The 15,364-nt window shown below is 35.9% G+C and overlaps 1 protein-coding gene across 3 annotated transcripts in view; it reads right to left on the bottom strand.

Moving 5' to 3' along the window:
* LOC105481954 (purine rich element binding protein G) overlaps positions 1-15,364 on the bottom strand; it is a 57,062-nt gene that overhangs the window by 18,200 nt on the left and 23,498 nt on the right. Inside the window, exon 3 of one of the 3 annotated variants that reach the window (XM_011741730.2) lies at positions 1,072-1,968. The exons of the other annotated variants lie outside the window; for them this stretch is intronic. Coding sequence (XP_011740032.1) covers positions 1,864-1,968 — 105 coding nt within the window. The 3' untranslated portion in view covers positions 1,072-1,863. Of the gene's footprint in view, positions 1-1,071; positions 1,969-15,364 lie in introns of those variants that run through there. 3 annotated transcript variants of the gene reach the window in all.

The following is a 15,364-nucleotide window of genomic DNA, read 5'->3' as shown; positions in this document are numbered from 1 at the left end:
TTACCAGTTTTCATAAAATGGAATACGGTTAAGGTAGTTACAAAAATATATTGTAGAAATATCTTTGGTGAGAGGCTGTGATTTAGTAAATATTGCATTTATTTCAGATAGTCACAGAAGTAAGCTTAAGTTCACATTGGCACTATTCTCGAAACTTCATTTTCTGATGTTAGAAGTTAGACACAATTTAACAGCTAGTTGAGGCAAAAATTACTGGGCCTGAAACTCTTTATATAATAAAGAACCATAGTAGTATGGGACTATCATTTCAGTAATCATACCTGCTAGATTATTAGACCAATAGGTTTGATCATCTTCTATTTAAGGTCAATGATTGTTGCTCAAGGAGCTTTAATACATTTGTTTCCATTTTTTCTTTTCAAATTTTAACATTACCCATGAGTTAGGCAAAGTACCAAGGTTGGAATGCAAATTTACGTAGTGCCTTTATATTGAGTTTATCTCTGGCTTGGGAGAAACAGCCCTCTGCCCTCATGAAGATATTGGCAGGTTCACGTGGCCTTCTGTTGTGATTTAATAGAGATGCAGAAGCTAAAAATCCAATAAAACCATTGCCATGAGTTTATCTATTATGACATTCTGGCATATGATGTCAGTTTGTCCTGGAAAATTCAAAATTAATTTTTTGTCACTATTTTCATACATGGGGAGTGAACTTTTAATATCAGCATATAGAAATGGCCTTTTCAATGTCATTTGAGTTGCAATAAAGGTTTTGAAGGCATACTTGCTTTCATGCAAATGTTATCTCCTGGCTCAACCAGGTGCTAAAACCTTATTAATAAATTACAAAATAGATAAAGGCACTGTAATAGACTGGATTGGCACATTTTTGATCTTCTCAACTTACTCATTTCCAGTTCTGATAGGTCTAGTTTCTGTAGATCCTACCTAAACATGATTTTGGAAGCCAGACAAACTGCATTTAAATTTATAAAGATACCATGAATTGGGGGGCACAAATGATATAATGAAATAAACACAAAATCAACTTTTGGGGTCCAACAGAGCTGAGATGCTTTCTGTAAAATAATTAAGAATCCAAACTAATCACACATATAAACAAGTTTATTAGATTGTCAGTGATACTTTGAGACAAATTCAAGTTATTTTATTTTACTTCATATAAACAGAGGAAGGGAGGAAAGTTTTAAACTTCAAGCTTTGTTCAGCATGTGTGCAGTTAGCATCCACAAAAGCACCATTGGGTATGGGAGAATTAGCACCACAGAATTTTAGGACCTAACTGTTAACATGCATCACTGAAAAACTTGGAACATAAAAACTGAAGTAGTACGTGGTATGGTCTATTATAAACAATACAAGGCAATTTATGATTTGTTTTCATACAGTACAATACAATCACAATAAATGAGAATCTTTTAAGAACAATACGGGACAAAAACCACCTTGTACCCTGTTAACACTAAAGCAGTTACAGATTTAAAAAAATGTTTCTGGTAAGAGGCAGTGGGTTGAAATTATCCCTCCCCCTCAATTTTTAAATTCAGAGTTATATAGTTACATGATCTCTTAAGAAAGTATTTTCAAATCTATACGTCTCTCTACCTCAAGGCTGACAAATGGTGGTTTGAAAACAGAAAGGCTTGATGAATGAAAAAAAAACAAAACCCAAAAACTGGATAGAGTCGAAAAGTACTTCAATGTGGTGGAAATTATTCCACATAAGATCAGTTTGGAAATGATGCCAGTGGTGTTGATATTTGTCTTCCCTTCTGTGGAGGAATGTCAAGTACTGAGGGCTTGCATTCATGATGAACTTCAGTTCATTTCTTTCACCGAATGCCTTTATTCTGAGGTGTAACATAAGAGATTTATTCCTTATTCCTCAACTGTTTTTGTAGTATCATGGGGCTGTTCCTTATGCTTGATTTGACAACAGTGAAAAAGGTTGATATTCTCTCTGGATTTGGGGTAATTTGTGAGCTAAAGAAAAAATATTAATTTGAATTTAGCAAACATGAAGTTTTCAAGGGAGTTCCACTATTTTCACAGTACAAACCCATAATTAAACTCGTTGAAAACCTTTCTGTTAGAAAGCATGTAACAAACCCTCAATTTTTAGTTGTGTCTAGGCCAATTTTGGCATATTTGAAGCTACTGCATAAGAAATGTGTAATGAGGATCGATAGATACAGGTATATTCAGATCTCAATACATTGATGCCAAGGAAAATATAATTTTACTCACCAAGAGAAGAATATACCTTGAAGCATCTATGCAGACACATGAATCAATCATGTATCTGCCCAACTTCTAATTCTGGAATAGTGATAACAGGGTCATTTAGGAAAAAGTACTCAATTACAGTACGGCAGCAATTTTATGTTGTATATATTTAACAGCAAAACATTTTTGAAAATAGAAATCAGTACTATATGGTAAGTTTACAATTCACCATTTCTATATTTGTAATACATGCGTTTATTTGTTTTCCAAGTTTTAAAAAATCCCACTAGGACCAACATCTTTCAGAACAACAATCTAACATTAAACAAAACTTCCTAAGGAAAATATTTAGCATCACAGAGAGTTGAGAAACGTCTGTTACTCAGCATCACAAAATACTCAATAGGTCTACATTGAAGATTGTTCATGCCATGACATTAACACACCTTTGGGTTAATATATCCTATTTTTAAAAGAAAACAAAGAACCAAACCAAAACAACTGACATGGAATTTGTGTTTGGTCTCTCCCCTTCACAAGGACAGACCTCTGAAGGACAGACCTCTGATAAACTTGACTCCTTTCTATATCATGTAATGATCAGACTGTCTAGGAAACTGCATGTACAGTTAGCAAAACATTTAAAATTAGAGATGGAAAAATGGCCACCACAGAGAATGACTTAAAGATAAGGAAACTTATAGAAAAATGTGTTTTTGTAAAAGTGTACTGCCCCTCAAGCAAAAAAGAAAGTGGAGTTTGTCCACTTTGAAATATTTTTCTGTTGAAAACATTTCTTGGATAAAAGCCTATCCTTATGAATGTCAGAAAGATGTTAAGGTTTAACTTGAGAGGGTTGAACCCTTTTGAAAAAATTATCCTATGCTTTTTCTGCTGAACTAAATTCTTTGTATAAATCAAGTACTAATTTTCTGAAGAGGAAACAGCTATACACAGCAGCACATCCAGGTTGATGATTTAAATTTGATAGTTCACCAGGTGTGGCTGACTTGAGCAAAAAAGAAACAAACGGATGTTTTAATGTTTTAGAATTACACTAAAAAATCTCAACTAAAGCAAAATTGAATTATAAGGGACCGGCTTAATGATTGCCTTTACCTTTGATCAACATTTCAAGACAAGGTAGTACCAATTAAAAGTAAGATTTAAAAATAAAAACTGTCCAAAAATTGTTCAATGAAAAACTCTTCAAATCTGACATTTTAAAATCTCAAATGATTGTAGACTAACTTAGACTAACAGTCTTATTATCACATGTACTTTTGTTATTCTTGAGTTTTATGTCTGTATTGTTCATTGGTTATATCGTTAACAATTTTTCTGTTAAGTTACAATAGTTTGAATTGACACATTATACTATAAGAGGCTTTAGAAAAACATGTAACTAGGATAAATTTATAAAAGGATAAAGAATAATTTAAGGGATTTTTGACATATTCTATACAGACGAATAGCTAGTTCAAGGTAATAAAGTGCCTTCTTTTCCAGGTAATTAATTTATCATTAAAATATTTTAAGGCTTTATAAGAAACTCAATGCTATCAGAAGTTTGATAGTATATGGAGTTATGTTATTAATTAGCATTCTTTTGTAGCTTTTATTTCGTGTAATCTTCAATCCATAAGATATTAATAAATTTTAATAATTAGCAGCTTAAAATTACAAATTTGAATTGTCAATTCTGAATTCACTTTGTGGGAAAAAAATTTCTAAATGCTGTGATAGACTCATGTTGCTTGTGAACAATAAGTTTATGATGTAATATACAGCAGCCAATGCCCCTCAGAAAATTCAACAGAATTTTTAATCCCATGGCAAACAGAGCCATCATTTTATCCATTCATTCATATATCCTGCTATCTATACATTTAAAATGATCATGCAGGCCTAAACAAAAAAGGCCAGAGAAAACCTAGTAAATTTTTCAGGTACAGGCACAATGAATATTTTTTATTGCAACAGCTTATGCATAATCTATATTGGTGCCAACATCTAAAGTTAAGCATTTATATTTATTTTTATTTTGCTTCTACTACCCATGGGTGCATGACGGTAAAATACTGGTAACCTAATAGAATGTACGTGTATGTGTGTATATATATATAAAAAATAGCTTATATATATGTGATACCCATAATAATACAGAATTCTGATTCTTCCAAGTCTTGTCATTTCTCTTTAGGGGATATGGGTGTGTTTTAAGCACTTCTGTGTACTTAGTTGCCTTGGCAGCTCCAGAGTTTAGATAAATTATGACTATATGGACATCAACTACTCAATTATTTATGACCAATGAAAACTAATTAAAATGTTTGAATATTCTTTTCCAGGAATTCAGTTATTTTTATCAGAAAATTACTAAAATCAGGCACAAGATTAAGTGGTCATGATACTTAAAATATTCTTCTGGTTACCACTGGATTAATTTAAAATGGTTCTTAAGTTAAAGGTTTTGAAGTTAGGATAGAGGAGGAAAGCTAAAACTCATTGCAAAGAATGGTTTAAGTTAAACATTCCATGTAATTACAAAAACAGGAATTACCAGTAGGAAAAAAGTGCTAGTCTTAAAATTGGGTTTGGTTTTGACTCTAAAGCCTAGTAAGAATAATTACTGGGAATTAGAAAAAAAATCAAATGGCATTAACCTTTATAATTGCACATTCCTTTACCAAAGTACCACAAGTTGCCAAATGTTTTTCTAAAATGCACAATGCTACTTTTCAAAATCTAAATACATATACAGTTTTACTTTTTCATACCGGTATAGTACAGATTCATACATTTAGCACAAATATAACCAAGAAGATGATACTTTCTAGAAACAGTATAGTCTTTGTTTTTTGTTTTAAACAACTGTTAAGAGCCTTTGTGATTATGAGGATTCCAATCCAAGTACTCTATAGTTAAAGCATTACCATACAACCTGAAAACATCATGATGGTTTGTTTAGGCAAATTTTAGTAATACTCTGCCATGCAATGCACATAAGTCACATGTGTTTTCCTTTAAAATAAAAAAAAAAAACCCACACTGGTTTAATTACCCTGTTTTTATCTATTTGTCTACATATACATCTTGTCTTCAATCACTGAACTGACAATATATGTAACAATCAAGTTTTGAAAACAGTATTAAACACTGAAGTTTCTAGCCTTAACTGGTTATTCCTATAAAGTCCAGCAAAAATGTCTGATGCATGGGTTATTAATTTTCATGCTTCTATTTCTTTACTCTAAATAGAAACACTAAATGGAAATGTTCAGAGATAATATAATGACAAAAGGACAGTAGAGAACAAAGCACCAACATGTGGAACAAGTAAAATAATATGCAACTGTGTGGAGGTTCTCTGTATTACCTAATTTGGCAAATCAGGGATGACAATAAAAAATGAAGATCTCTTACTCATGTAATAATCACATTGATATATATTTGCAAATAAATGGAATGCACAGAAAGTTAAATTTTGAATATTTTTGTTGTTTCTGAGTGTGATAAAACCGGAGTTGCCTCATTATAAATTAAGATTCTCCCCCACCCCAAAGTTCCATTGTTCAGAGGAGAGACAGAATGTAAGATTATGATTCTCTGTGACAGATGACCTGGGCTCTGCTATGCCACAGGCTAACCTCTGCGGTGTAGTGCCCCATTTAATTAGGGTGAAAGCTGGTAGGAACATAAAAGTACTAAAGTTAAAATTAGGATTAGTTCATAGTCAAAGAACATTAAATAACTGTCTAAATGGGTCCCTTCCTTGAGCATCTGAATCTTAGGTATAAGAATGACTATATAAAAGCATCTTAAAGATATGGCCCATTCTATGAATTCATCTTTTGAGGGTGTACAATGGGATATAAATTGGCATCCTCATCTTCTGAGAGAATTAACAAACTTTAAAAACATAACTAAAATCAGAAAAGATCAGGCATAATAAATCACTGATAGCTCCCCCAAACCCAACACACTGGTAGGTTAATCACAGGACAGATTCATCTTATTTAACAAAACTTCCTACAGTTTCTGAGTATTAGAATATAATCCATTGTTTGTGAATAATAGTCTTGGATAGTTTCAGCATTTAAATATTGGAGAAATACTTCTGATAAACAATTGAAATACAGAAACTCTTAATAGAAGCTGCAGATTTATAGAAACTTCATAGTATGTGTGATATTCCAACTATATTTAGCTCACGTAATACCCAAAATAATATAAGATTCCACAGTTTATCTTGTTAATACACACAGGTATTTTCTCAACTTTGTAAAAGCTAGGCAACTGTATTTACCTAAAATAGCTTTTCCGTGGTAGTGGTCCTACAGTGTTGACATAAATACTGAACATACCTATGAGAATCATTTCCACCCTATAATTTAATATTGTTTTCTTTTATTCAGCTGCTTTGTAGCTCTTTCCATTTCCAAAATGCTTCACAACGAATTATAACAGTTATTTCTCACTGTATCCCAATGAACAAGGCAAAGTTAATACATTGCTTGTGCAGTGGTTCAGGTGCACAGGTTAATAATGATCCTATGTAACTTCTCTGCTCTCTGGGCAGTTATCTAGCATTGTCCATGTTGTGAGAACCTATACTGTATGCTCTTTGGGACCAAAGACTGGATCTTGTTGTCTGCTATATTATCCAGACCCAGAGAAACTGTTAGCTCATACCACAGGCAAAATAAATATCTATTGATTTAAAGAATGAATGAGAAATGAGAGTGAGAAAACAGACACAAAGAACTTCACTGTAACACTCTCCTACCCCTAACCCCCACAAAAAGCTGTGCTGGTTCACTTTGGCTTCACCCATACAATGGGATGGGTAGTATTACTTGTCTTAAAGAATAGGATAGTATTACTCACTCTTGAAATGGTACTCTTGAATCGGGTAGTATTACTCTTGAATAGGGTAGTATTACTCACTCCTGAATCGTTATGGCAAAAACCATATGATATATTTTCCAGAGTACCAATGACATAATTGACTATTACTACAACTACTTCTAAAACTCTGAATTACTCATCTTTACCTTTGCCAAGCATTTAAATTAAAAGTTGTGCATCTGGTAGACTATTCTTTTCTTAAGCTAATTCAGGCATAATGAATCAAGGAAATAATCCTCAGAGCTGCAATCATTAGCATGAATATGGAGAATATCAGAGGGAATTAAAAGACAATTACACATATACACAAAGTGGATCTGGGGACTACTGGTTCTTTGTTGTTTTGGAAATTAGGGCAGGAAAGCTAAGACCTGTAAAAAGGTAATAATTATATTGAACTATTGAATACTGAGAGGTAAGACTTGATGATGTTGAAAGTCTCTTCTAGCTCTAAAATTCTATATTATGCTAACTAGTTCTTCCTCTGATAAGATGGGAATCTGTACAGTATTCAAAATAGATTTTCTTTTTTTTTTAAGAAAAGGATAGTTGAATCCAAAAAGTTTGATGTTTTGGAACTCTTGAACAACTGTATTAAACATTTTCTTTAAAACACCATTACTCCTTTTGCAAAGATACCATGTAAAATATTTTATTTTATTTTTATTTTTCTTGAGACAGGGTCTCTGTCTGAAGCCCAGGCTGGGGTGCAATAGCGTGATCTCGGCCCACTGCAACCTCTGCCTTCTGGGTTCAAATGATTCTCCTGGCTCAGCCTCCCAAGTAGCTGGGATTACAGGCACCCGCCACCATGCCTGGCTAATTTTTGTATTTTTAGTAGAGACGGTGCTTCACCATGTTGGCCAGGCTGGTCTTGAACTCTTGATCTCAGGTGATCCACTTGCCTCAGCCTCCCAAAGTGCTAGGATTACAGGCATGAGCCACCGTGCCCGGCCGAGATCTCTTTTACCTTTCTAACATTAAATGGATAGCACTGTTCATATTCAAATGGGAACAAAGACCATATCCTCATTTTTTCATCTGGAAACAAACATTATCAGCAGTTAATTAAAATTAATTACTACAACCAAAACGATAATGAACTGTTTGGAGACTTCAATTCATACTTTTGAGCGATTGCTCAAAAGCACTTATCAATCTTGAGAAGATATATCCTTGAGGCTTAGTATGACAGCACTGTAAGCTGCCCTTCTGGGTTAAATTATACCAACAAGATTCTCTTAGTAATTCAAATGTAACTGCTTTTGTATGAGAAATGAGAAATGAGACTTAGGCCAAATTCTACACTAAAGTAGGTCATGTTAAAGGGAAGATTCATTTAAGTATTTTTGGAATTATCAGAATGAAATATGAAGATGGTAAAACAACTTAGGAACCTGAAGAAAAAAGTTAAGTATGACAGGGGAAAAGGAAAGCGCAGGTATTTCAGTGGGAGGTGAAGGAAATGAGAAAAGCGAATGAGAAGTATTTCAACAACGGGAATAATCTGAAACTTTATCAGTGTTCTCTCAGTAATCAGGCTACATTTCTTATTTCTTTTGCATACCATTATTTTTCTTTTCCCACTGAAGTGATATAAGCATTATAGTACTATATGGCTGCTATTTTTTTCTGGCTGAATAATTGTATAAATATAGAAAACTGGCCGGGCACGGTGCCTCACACCTGTCATCCCAGCACTTTGGGAGGCCACAGTGGGCAGATCACTGACGTCAGGAGTTTGAGACCAGCCTGGCCAACATGGCAAAACCCCATCTCTACTAAAAATACAAACATTAGCCAGGCATAGTGGTGCCCACTTGTAATCCCAGCTACTTGGGAGGCTGAGGCAAGAGAATCACCTGAACCTTGGAGGTGGAGGTTGCAATGAACTAAGATTGCCCCACTGCACTCCAACCTGGGTGACAGAGCAAGACGCCATCTCAAAAAAAAAAAAAAAAAAAGGCCATATTAACTATTTGTAAAAGTAAGAAAATGGCTGTTGGTATGTGACAATGTTTTGGGATCCCTTTGTACTCCTGCAGCTCCTTATTTCAGTCTTGAAGGTGAAGATGGTAAGAATGGGGGTGGACTAGCCAAAGGCCAGCTCAATCCTCTCCTTTATTATGTCGAAATTCAGTCACTTTTTTGGTAACTATAGAATTTTCTTGAAAAAGACAATAAGCAGAAAGTAAAAATTCACCCTTTAGATTTGTTGGTATACAATTCACTATGGCTCCCCAGAATCACAGCATAATCTTTGCTTAAATTTACTGCCACTCCCCAGAATCTCAGTGAATCTTTGCATAACATGACAAACAATTTAATTAGGACTTTCAGAAGAACAAAAATGCAATCTGGATGCTGCTGTCACTGTATCTACTCTTGTTTCATTTATATAATATTTGCTTGAAATTACAGATCAAAATGAGTTTCTAATAATAAAACTGAGTTCATCAGGTCTAAATTACATAATTTTAAGAGGGCATAAAACCTCCTGAGGCATCATCATATTGATAAACAAGTAAAGCATTCTTTCCAGCATGTTTTGATAATGGAGATACTATAAGAAGAATATCCTTGGCTGGGCACAGTGGCTCATGCAGGTAATCCCAGCACTTCTTTGGAAGCCCGAGGTGGGTGGATCACTTGAGGTCAGGAGTTGGAGACCAGCCTGGCTAACATGGTGAAACCCCATCTCTACTAAAAATACAGAAATTAGCTGGGCGTGGTGGCAGGTGCCAGCTACTAGGAAGGCTGAGGCAGGAGAATTGCTTGAACCTGGGAGGCGGAGGTTGCAGTTACAGTGAGCCAAAATTGTGCCACTGCACTCCAGACTGGGCAACAGAGCAAGACTCTGTCTCAAAAAAAAAAAAAAAAAAAAAGAATATCCTTAAATGGGATTATTTTTCACAACTAGTTTCTGAAGTCAAAGCAGAACTATAAAGCGACGGAAAGAGTAATAGTTTTATGGCTGTTACAATTGCTGATGTGAACTCAGGTTCCGTTTTTAATAATTCAGTCTTTCAAAAGAGTAGCTCTTGATGCATATAACGCTAATTAAGGTGGGAAAGTTGTTCAGATGTTAGAAGTACTGTCACTTAATATTAATATAAGAGGATATTTTCTCCCCCTGCATTCTTACTACAGGTTTGCTGCCATGATTTTAATAGTAGTTACGTGTCAATCAAGATCTTCAGTGACGATCTGCTTATTTCTTGCCTGTTTTAAAAAAGTATCATCAGCAATAAAAGAAACACTCTACTGACGGACTCAAAAACATGGACAATATCAAAATTATTATGTTGAGTGAAATAAGCCAAACAGAGAAAAATACATGCAGACCAGGCATGGTGGCTCAGGCCCGTAATCCTAGCACTTTAGGAGGCTGAGATGGGCAGATCACCTGAGCTCAGGAGTTTGAGACCAGCCTGGGCAACATAATGAAACCTCATCTCTACAAAAACTACAAAAGTTAGCTGGGCGTGCTGGCATGTGCCTGTAGTCCCAGCTACTTGGGAGGCTGAGGCATGAGAATTGCTTAAACCTGGGGGGTAGAGGTTGCAGCGAGCTGAGATCGTGCCGCTGCACCTCAGCCTGGGTGAGAGTGAGATCCTGTCACCAAAAAAAACAAAACAAAACAAAAAAAAAAAAAAGAAAAATACATGCAATTAACAGGGGATTCCAGAATAGACAAAACTAACCTGTGGTGACAAAAATCTGCTCAGTGGTTGCTTTTGGAAGTCAGGGTCGGGGGAGTGTTGACCAGGGAGGGGTACATGGGAACTTTCTAGGGTGACAGAAATGTGTCTTCAAATTCATCGAATCTGACTGCATGACATACTAAGATCTGAGCATTTCATTAAATTATATCTTAATAAAAATGTTAAAATGCATTACAATGAAACACAACATTCCTTCTAAGGCATCAGAAGCTCCTTGGCATTTTTGTTTTTCTTTTTTTTTTTTCATTTCAAAACTTCTCCCTTCAAACCACCACGCAGAGAACAATATGCTCTGGAAAGGGATTCATGACTAATTCTCTACGGAGGACACGGGTTTTATATCGGGGCTACTAGTGGAGCAATAAGACACCATGAGTAGAGAAAGGAGACTGATACACTTAAAACTTTAAGGTGGGAAGGAAACAAGATTTTACCTTATGCTGCTTGGTGCACAGTCAAGTGTATATATGGTCTATCACACTTTAAAATCATGTTGAATGCCAGTGTCTGGGAGCCTAACTTATGACTAACTTACCACTTCAAATCTAAGGGACCACTCGTTCATCAGCTTTAAAGAGGTTACATTCAGAGTCAAATATCCAATGAATTCCCAGTTTCCTACAGAAATAACTTATTACACTATCTGACAATTCTAAAAATAAATAAGTGAGAAAATTCTATTGGTTTTGAGAAGAAAACAGTAATGACCTCGACAGAATTTATCCACGTCATGCCAAATATTCATCTACAAAATTAAAACCGTCATCAGAAGGCCAGGCGTGGTGGCTCATGGCTGTAATCCCAGCACTTTGGGAGGCCGAGGGGGGTGGATCACAAGGTCAGGAGATCGAGACCAGCCATGGCCAATATGGTGAAACCCCTTCTCTACTAAAAAATACAAAAATTAGCCGGGTGTGGTGGTGGGCGCCTGTAGTCCCGGCTACTCAGGAGGCTGAGGCAGGAGAATAGCTCCGTCTCAAAAAAACAAAAAACAAAACAAAACAAAAAAACAAAAGAAACCCTATCATCAGAAGTCAGACAATTATTTCTCTAATTTACTTCGTTTTGTAATTCCAAGTGAAACCCACCAAAGGCATTTGCTATCCCAAATCCACCTATAACATACAAACACATCTAAAACATGTAATTTTACTATTCATTATCATCTCCACCTTAGGTTAGAGGGGAAAAATAAAAGTAGTGAGCAATTTCCCTAGTACAATGCTGGGCCTATGGGAGGAACTCAATATAGATTTGTTGAATAAATAAACGAATGTTCTCATTCCCCTTGAATTGCCATTTCTTACCTCACAGTGTCTTCTAACTCAACATTACACATTCAATATGGTTAAAAAGGAAAAGCATAGGCACATACTTAATTAGTTTTTTTTAAAAAGCTCTGAAACTCCCAAGCCATACATTATATTGCTACTGCTATTATGTTATTATTAACATAAAAATTGCATAAATATATCTTGACCCAACTGTAAAAATGATAAATTGATACTACAGATTCTTAGCTATCAAATCTTCCTTTTAAAAATTCAATTAGTGACACTAAAGGACATTATCTGCTTCTCTAGAGTGAACAATAAAAAGTTTTGGGATCAACAAAAACGACAGTCATGTGGTATTTCATGTCAACATTTCTGAGAGTGAGAGGAATCATTAGTATCAAAGGAAAATCGCGTTCTAAGAGCTAGATGATAGAAAAAATATGTTCAAATAAGAAAGAGGAAAATCTCAGTATTAAGATGGTGGTCGGGTAAAAGCTGTTTATGACAGTCACTGGGGCTTAAATTATAATGGTTCCTTACTATCCTGAAATTGAAGATTGAAGTGCGCATCAACCTTCAAAAAGCTATTTTTTTTCAGAGTCAAATGACCCATGAACATACTCTTATAATAATGCTTTCAACTTGAAAATAAAGAGGTGAGAAAACTCTTCTAGTTGAAGGATAAAAACAAATATTCGGAATGACGCCTATATAATCTCACTGATTTTGAAGCCAAATCAGTGTAATTAGAGAAACAGACACTGAACAGTGGAAGGACCACTTAATAACGTCTAGTTCAAGTTCTGAAACGACTAGTTAACTGATGTCAAAGTTATACAAATATTTGTTCTATCTCTTGTAAAATGAGAGTGTCATATTACCCCCAAACACACCTTCAGCCAAAAAACGATCAAAGTCAATGGTAGATCTAGATGAGAAAAACTGTAGGTACTAGGAAATAGGTGAATGTAATCCTTTTAGCGCTGGAGCAATTGGTCCCCCAATCATGCAGACAGCGTAATGATTATGTTTTTTTAAAAAAGAAAAAAACAAAGCTGTTCTGATTTCCTCTAGAATAAAACTATGCTTCAATTACTTTCCAGTCTGTGGAGAGTTTATGCATTTTCTTAATGGTGTCTTTTGATGAGTAGGAAATTTTAATTTTGATGGAGTCTGATGTATTGTCTTTTTCTTTTATAATTAGTGCTTTTTGTTTCCTGTGCAAGAAATTTTTGCCTGCACAATTGTGCACTTTTATATTTGACTGAAAACAGTTTCGTGAGATTATAAGCAGCCCAATTCCCTTGCAGCTGCTACACCTAAAGGTTCTGATGGTAAAAGGAGGCTCCGTTTGAATTTTGCATAATTTTGTTATACTTTCCAGGGAACCATCCGTTCTGTGGGTTGGAAAGAATTAATAATGACGTTAATTAATATTTGCTAAATGCTTTGATTACGTGACATTTTGTTAACAGCTTTATGTACCTGAAGGCATTTAACTTTCTTTTTTTCTGAGATGAAATCTTGCTTTGTTGCCCAGCCTGGAGCACAGTGGCAGGATCTCGGCTCACTGCCACTGCAACCTCCGCCTCCTGGGTTCAAGCAATTCTCCTGCCTCAGCCTCCCTAGTAGCTGGGATTACAGCTGCGCGCCACCATGCCTGGTTAATTTTTGTATTTTTAGTAAAGATGGGGTTTCACCATGTTGGGGAGGCTGGTCTTGAATGCCTGATCTCAGGTGATCCACCCGCCTCGGCCTTCCAAAGCACTGGGATTACAGGTGTGAGCCACTGCGCCCAGTAGCATTTAACTTTTTTAAGAGAATTCTGGTTGACTCTAGGTTCTGTGAGGGCAGGGAACCTTACATTTTGTTATCAATATAATCCTCTGAACTTTGAAGATTGCCCAGCACATAGTAGGTGATTGATAAATATACAATGAATGATGAGTGAATAAATTCTCACAACTCTATACAGTTATATAAACTGCTCCAAATTATACAATAAAGGACAGAATTTGGACTTGAACCCAGGACTGGCTGACACCAAGGTCTGTTCTGTTTACACTTTATAGTAGGCCACTGAGATTGCCTGATAACTTTCAGGGATCCAATACCTAAAAATACAGCTGAAATTACTGCTATTGCTTAAGGGGGTAGAGGAAGTGGATTAAAATCATTGTTGTTTTCTTCTCCTGGCAAAAGGCAAGTGTGGAACTCCTATCAAGCTCCTCCTTGATAATCTTAGCCGTATCGATCTGACTTTTACGTTTATAACTATATGACAATTTGTGCGGATTAAGCCAATCTGAAACTTCTATGGCCATAAATACAGAAACAGAATAATTCAGTCAGGCGCAGTGGCTCACTTGTAATTCCAGCACTTTGGGAGGTCAAGATGGGTGGATCACTTGAGGTCAGGAGTTCAACACCAGTCTGGCCAACATGGTGAAACCCTATCTCTGTCAAAAAATACAAAAATTAGCTGGGCGTGGTGGCGTGCACCTGTAGCCCCAGCTACTCGGGGGGCTGGGGTGGGAGAAGCACTTGAACCCCGGAGGTGGAGGTTGTAGTGAGCTGAGATTGCACCACTGCACTCTAGCCTGGGTGACAGAGACCTTGTCTCTAAAAAAACGAAAAAAACACACAAAAAAACCACCAGAATAATTCAATCTGCATGTAAGAATTCAGAATTTAGTCTGCTAGTTCCTCAGTAGTGCTACAAAACCATGGTTAACTGGGAATGTCAGGGAGCGAAGTCATTTACTTAACAGCAATTCCTAGGTAATAGTATGCTTTTAATCCTATTGAAACGGAAATATTTCTAATATGTATTATTTTGATTTTCTGCTTTAATAAATACAGCTTAATAAACATGATTAAATTTTGCATGCGCAAATGAGAACACTGCAGTGCTCTAGGGCCTTCACTGTCAACAACTGTAATCATGGTACTGATGAAGACGAAGAACAGTGGGTTCTTGAGTAGGTTTCATAAAACCTGGATCATTCCTTTCAAACAGGTTTCTGAAAAAGTCTGCTTCTAACTTATTATGTGGTCATTTATCTCTTGTTCATAAGCATGTAGAGGGTAAACCAGCCTAGGCAACATAGTGAGACTCCGTGTCCACAAAAAATAGAAAAAATAGCTGGGCATGGTGGTGCACGCCTGTAGTCCCAGCTACTCGGGAGGCCGAGGCGGGAAGATCACGTAAGCCCTGGAAGTCAAGGCTGCAGTGAGCCG

Source organism: Macaca nemestrina, chromosome 8, assembly GCF_043159975.1.
Source record: "Macaca nemestrina isolate mMacNem1 chromosome 8, mMacNem.hap1, whole genome shotgun sequence".
Taxonomy (NCBI): Eukaryota; Metazoa; Chordata; class Mammalia; order Primates; family Cercopithecidae; genus Macaca; species Macaca nemestrina.
The sequence above is the reverse complement of the archived record's forward strand: the minus strand, read 5'-3'. Positions and strand labels throughout refer to the sequence as shown.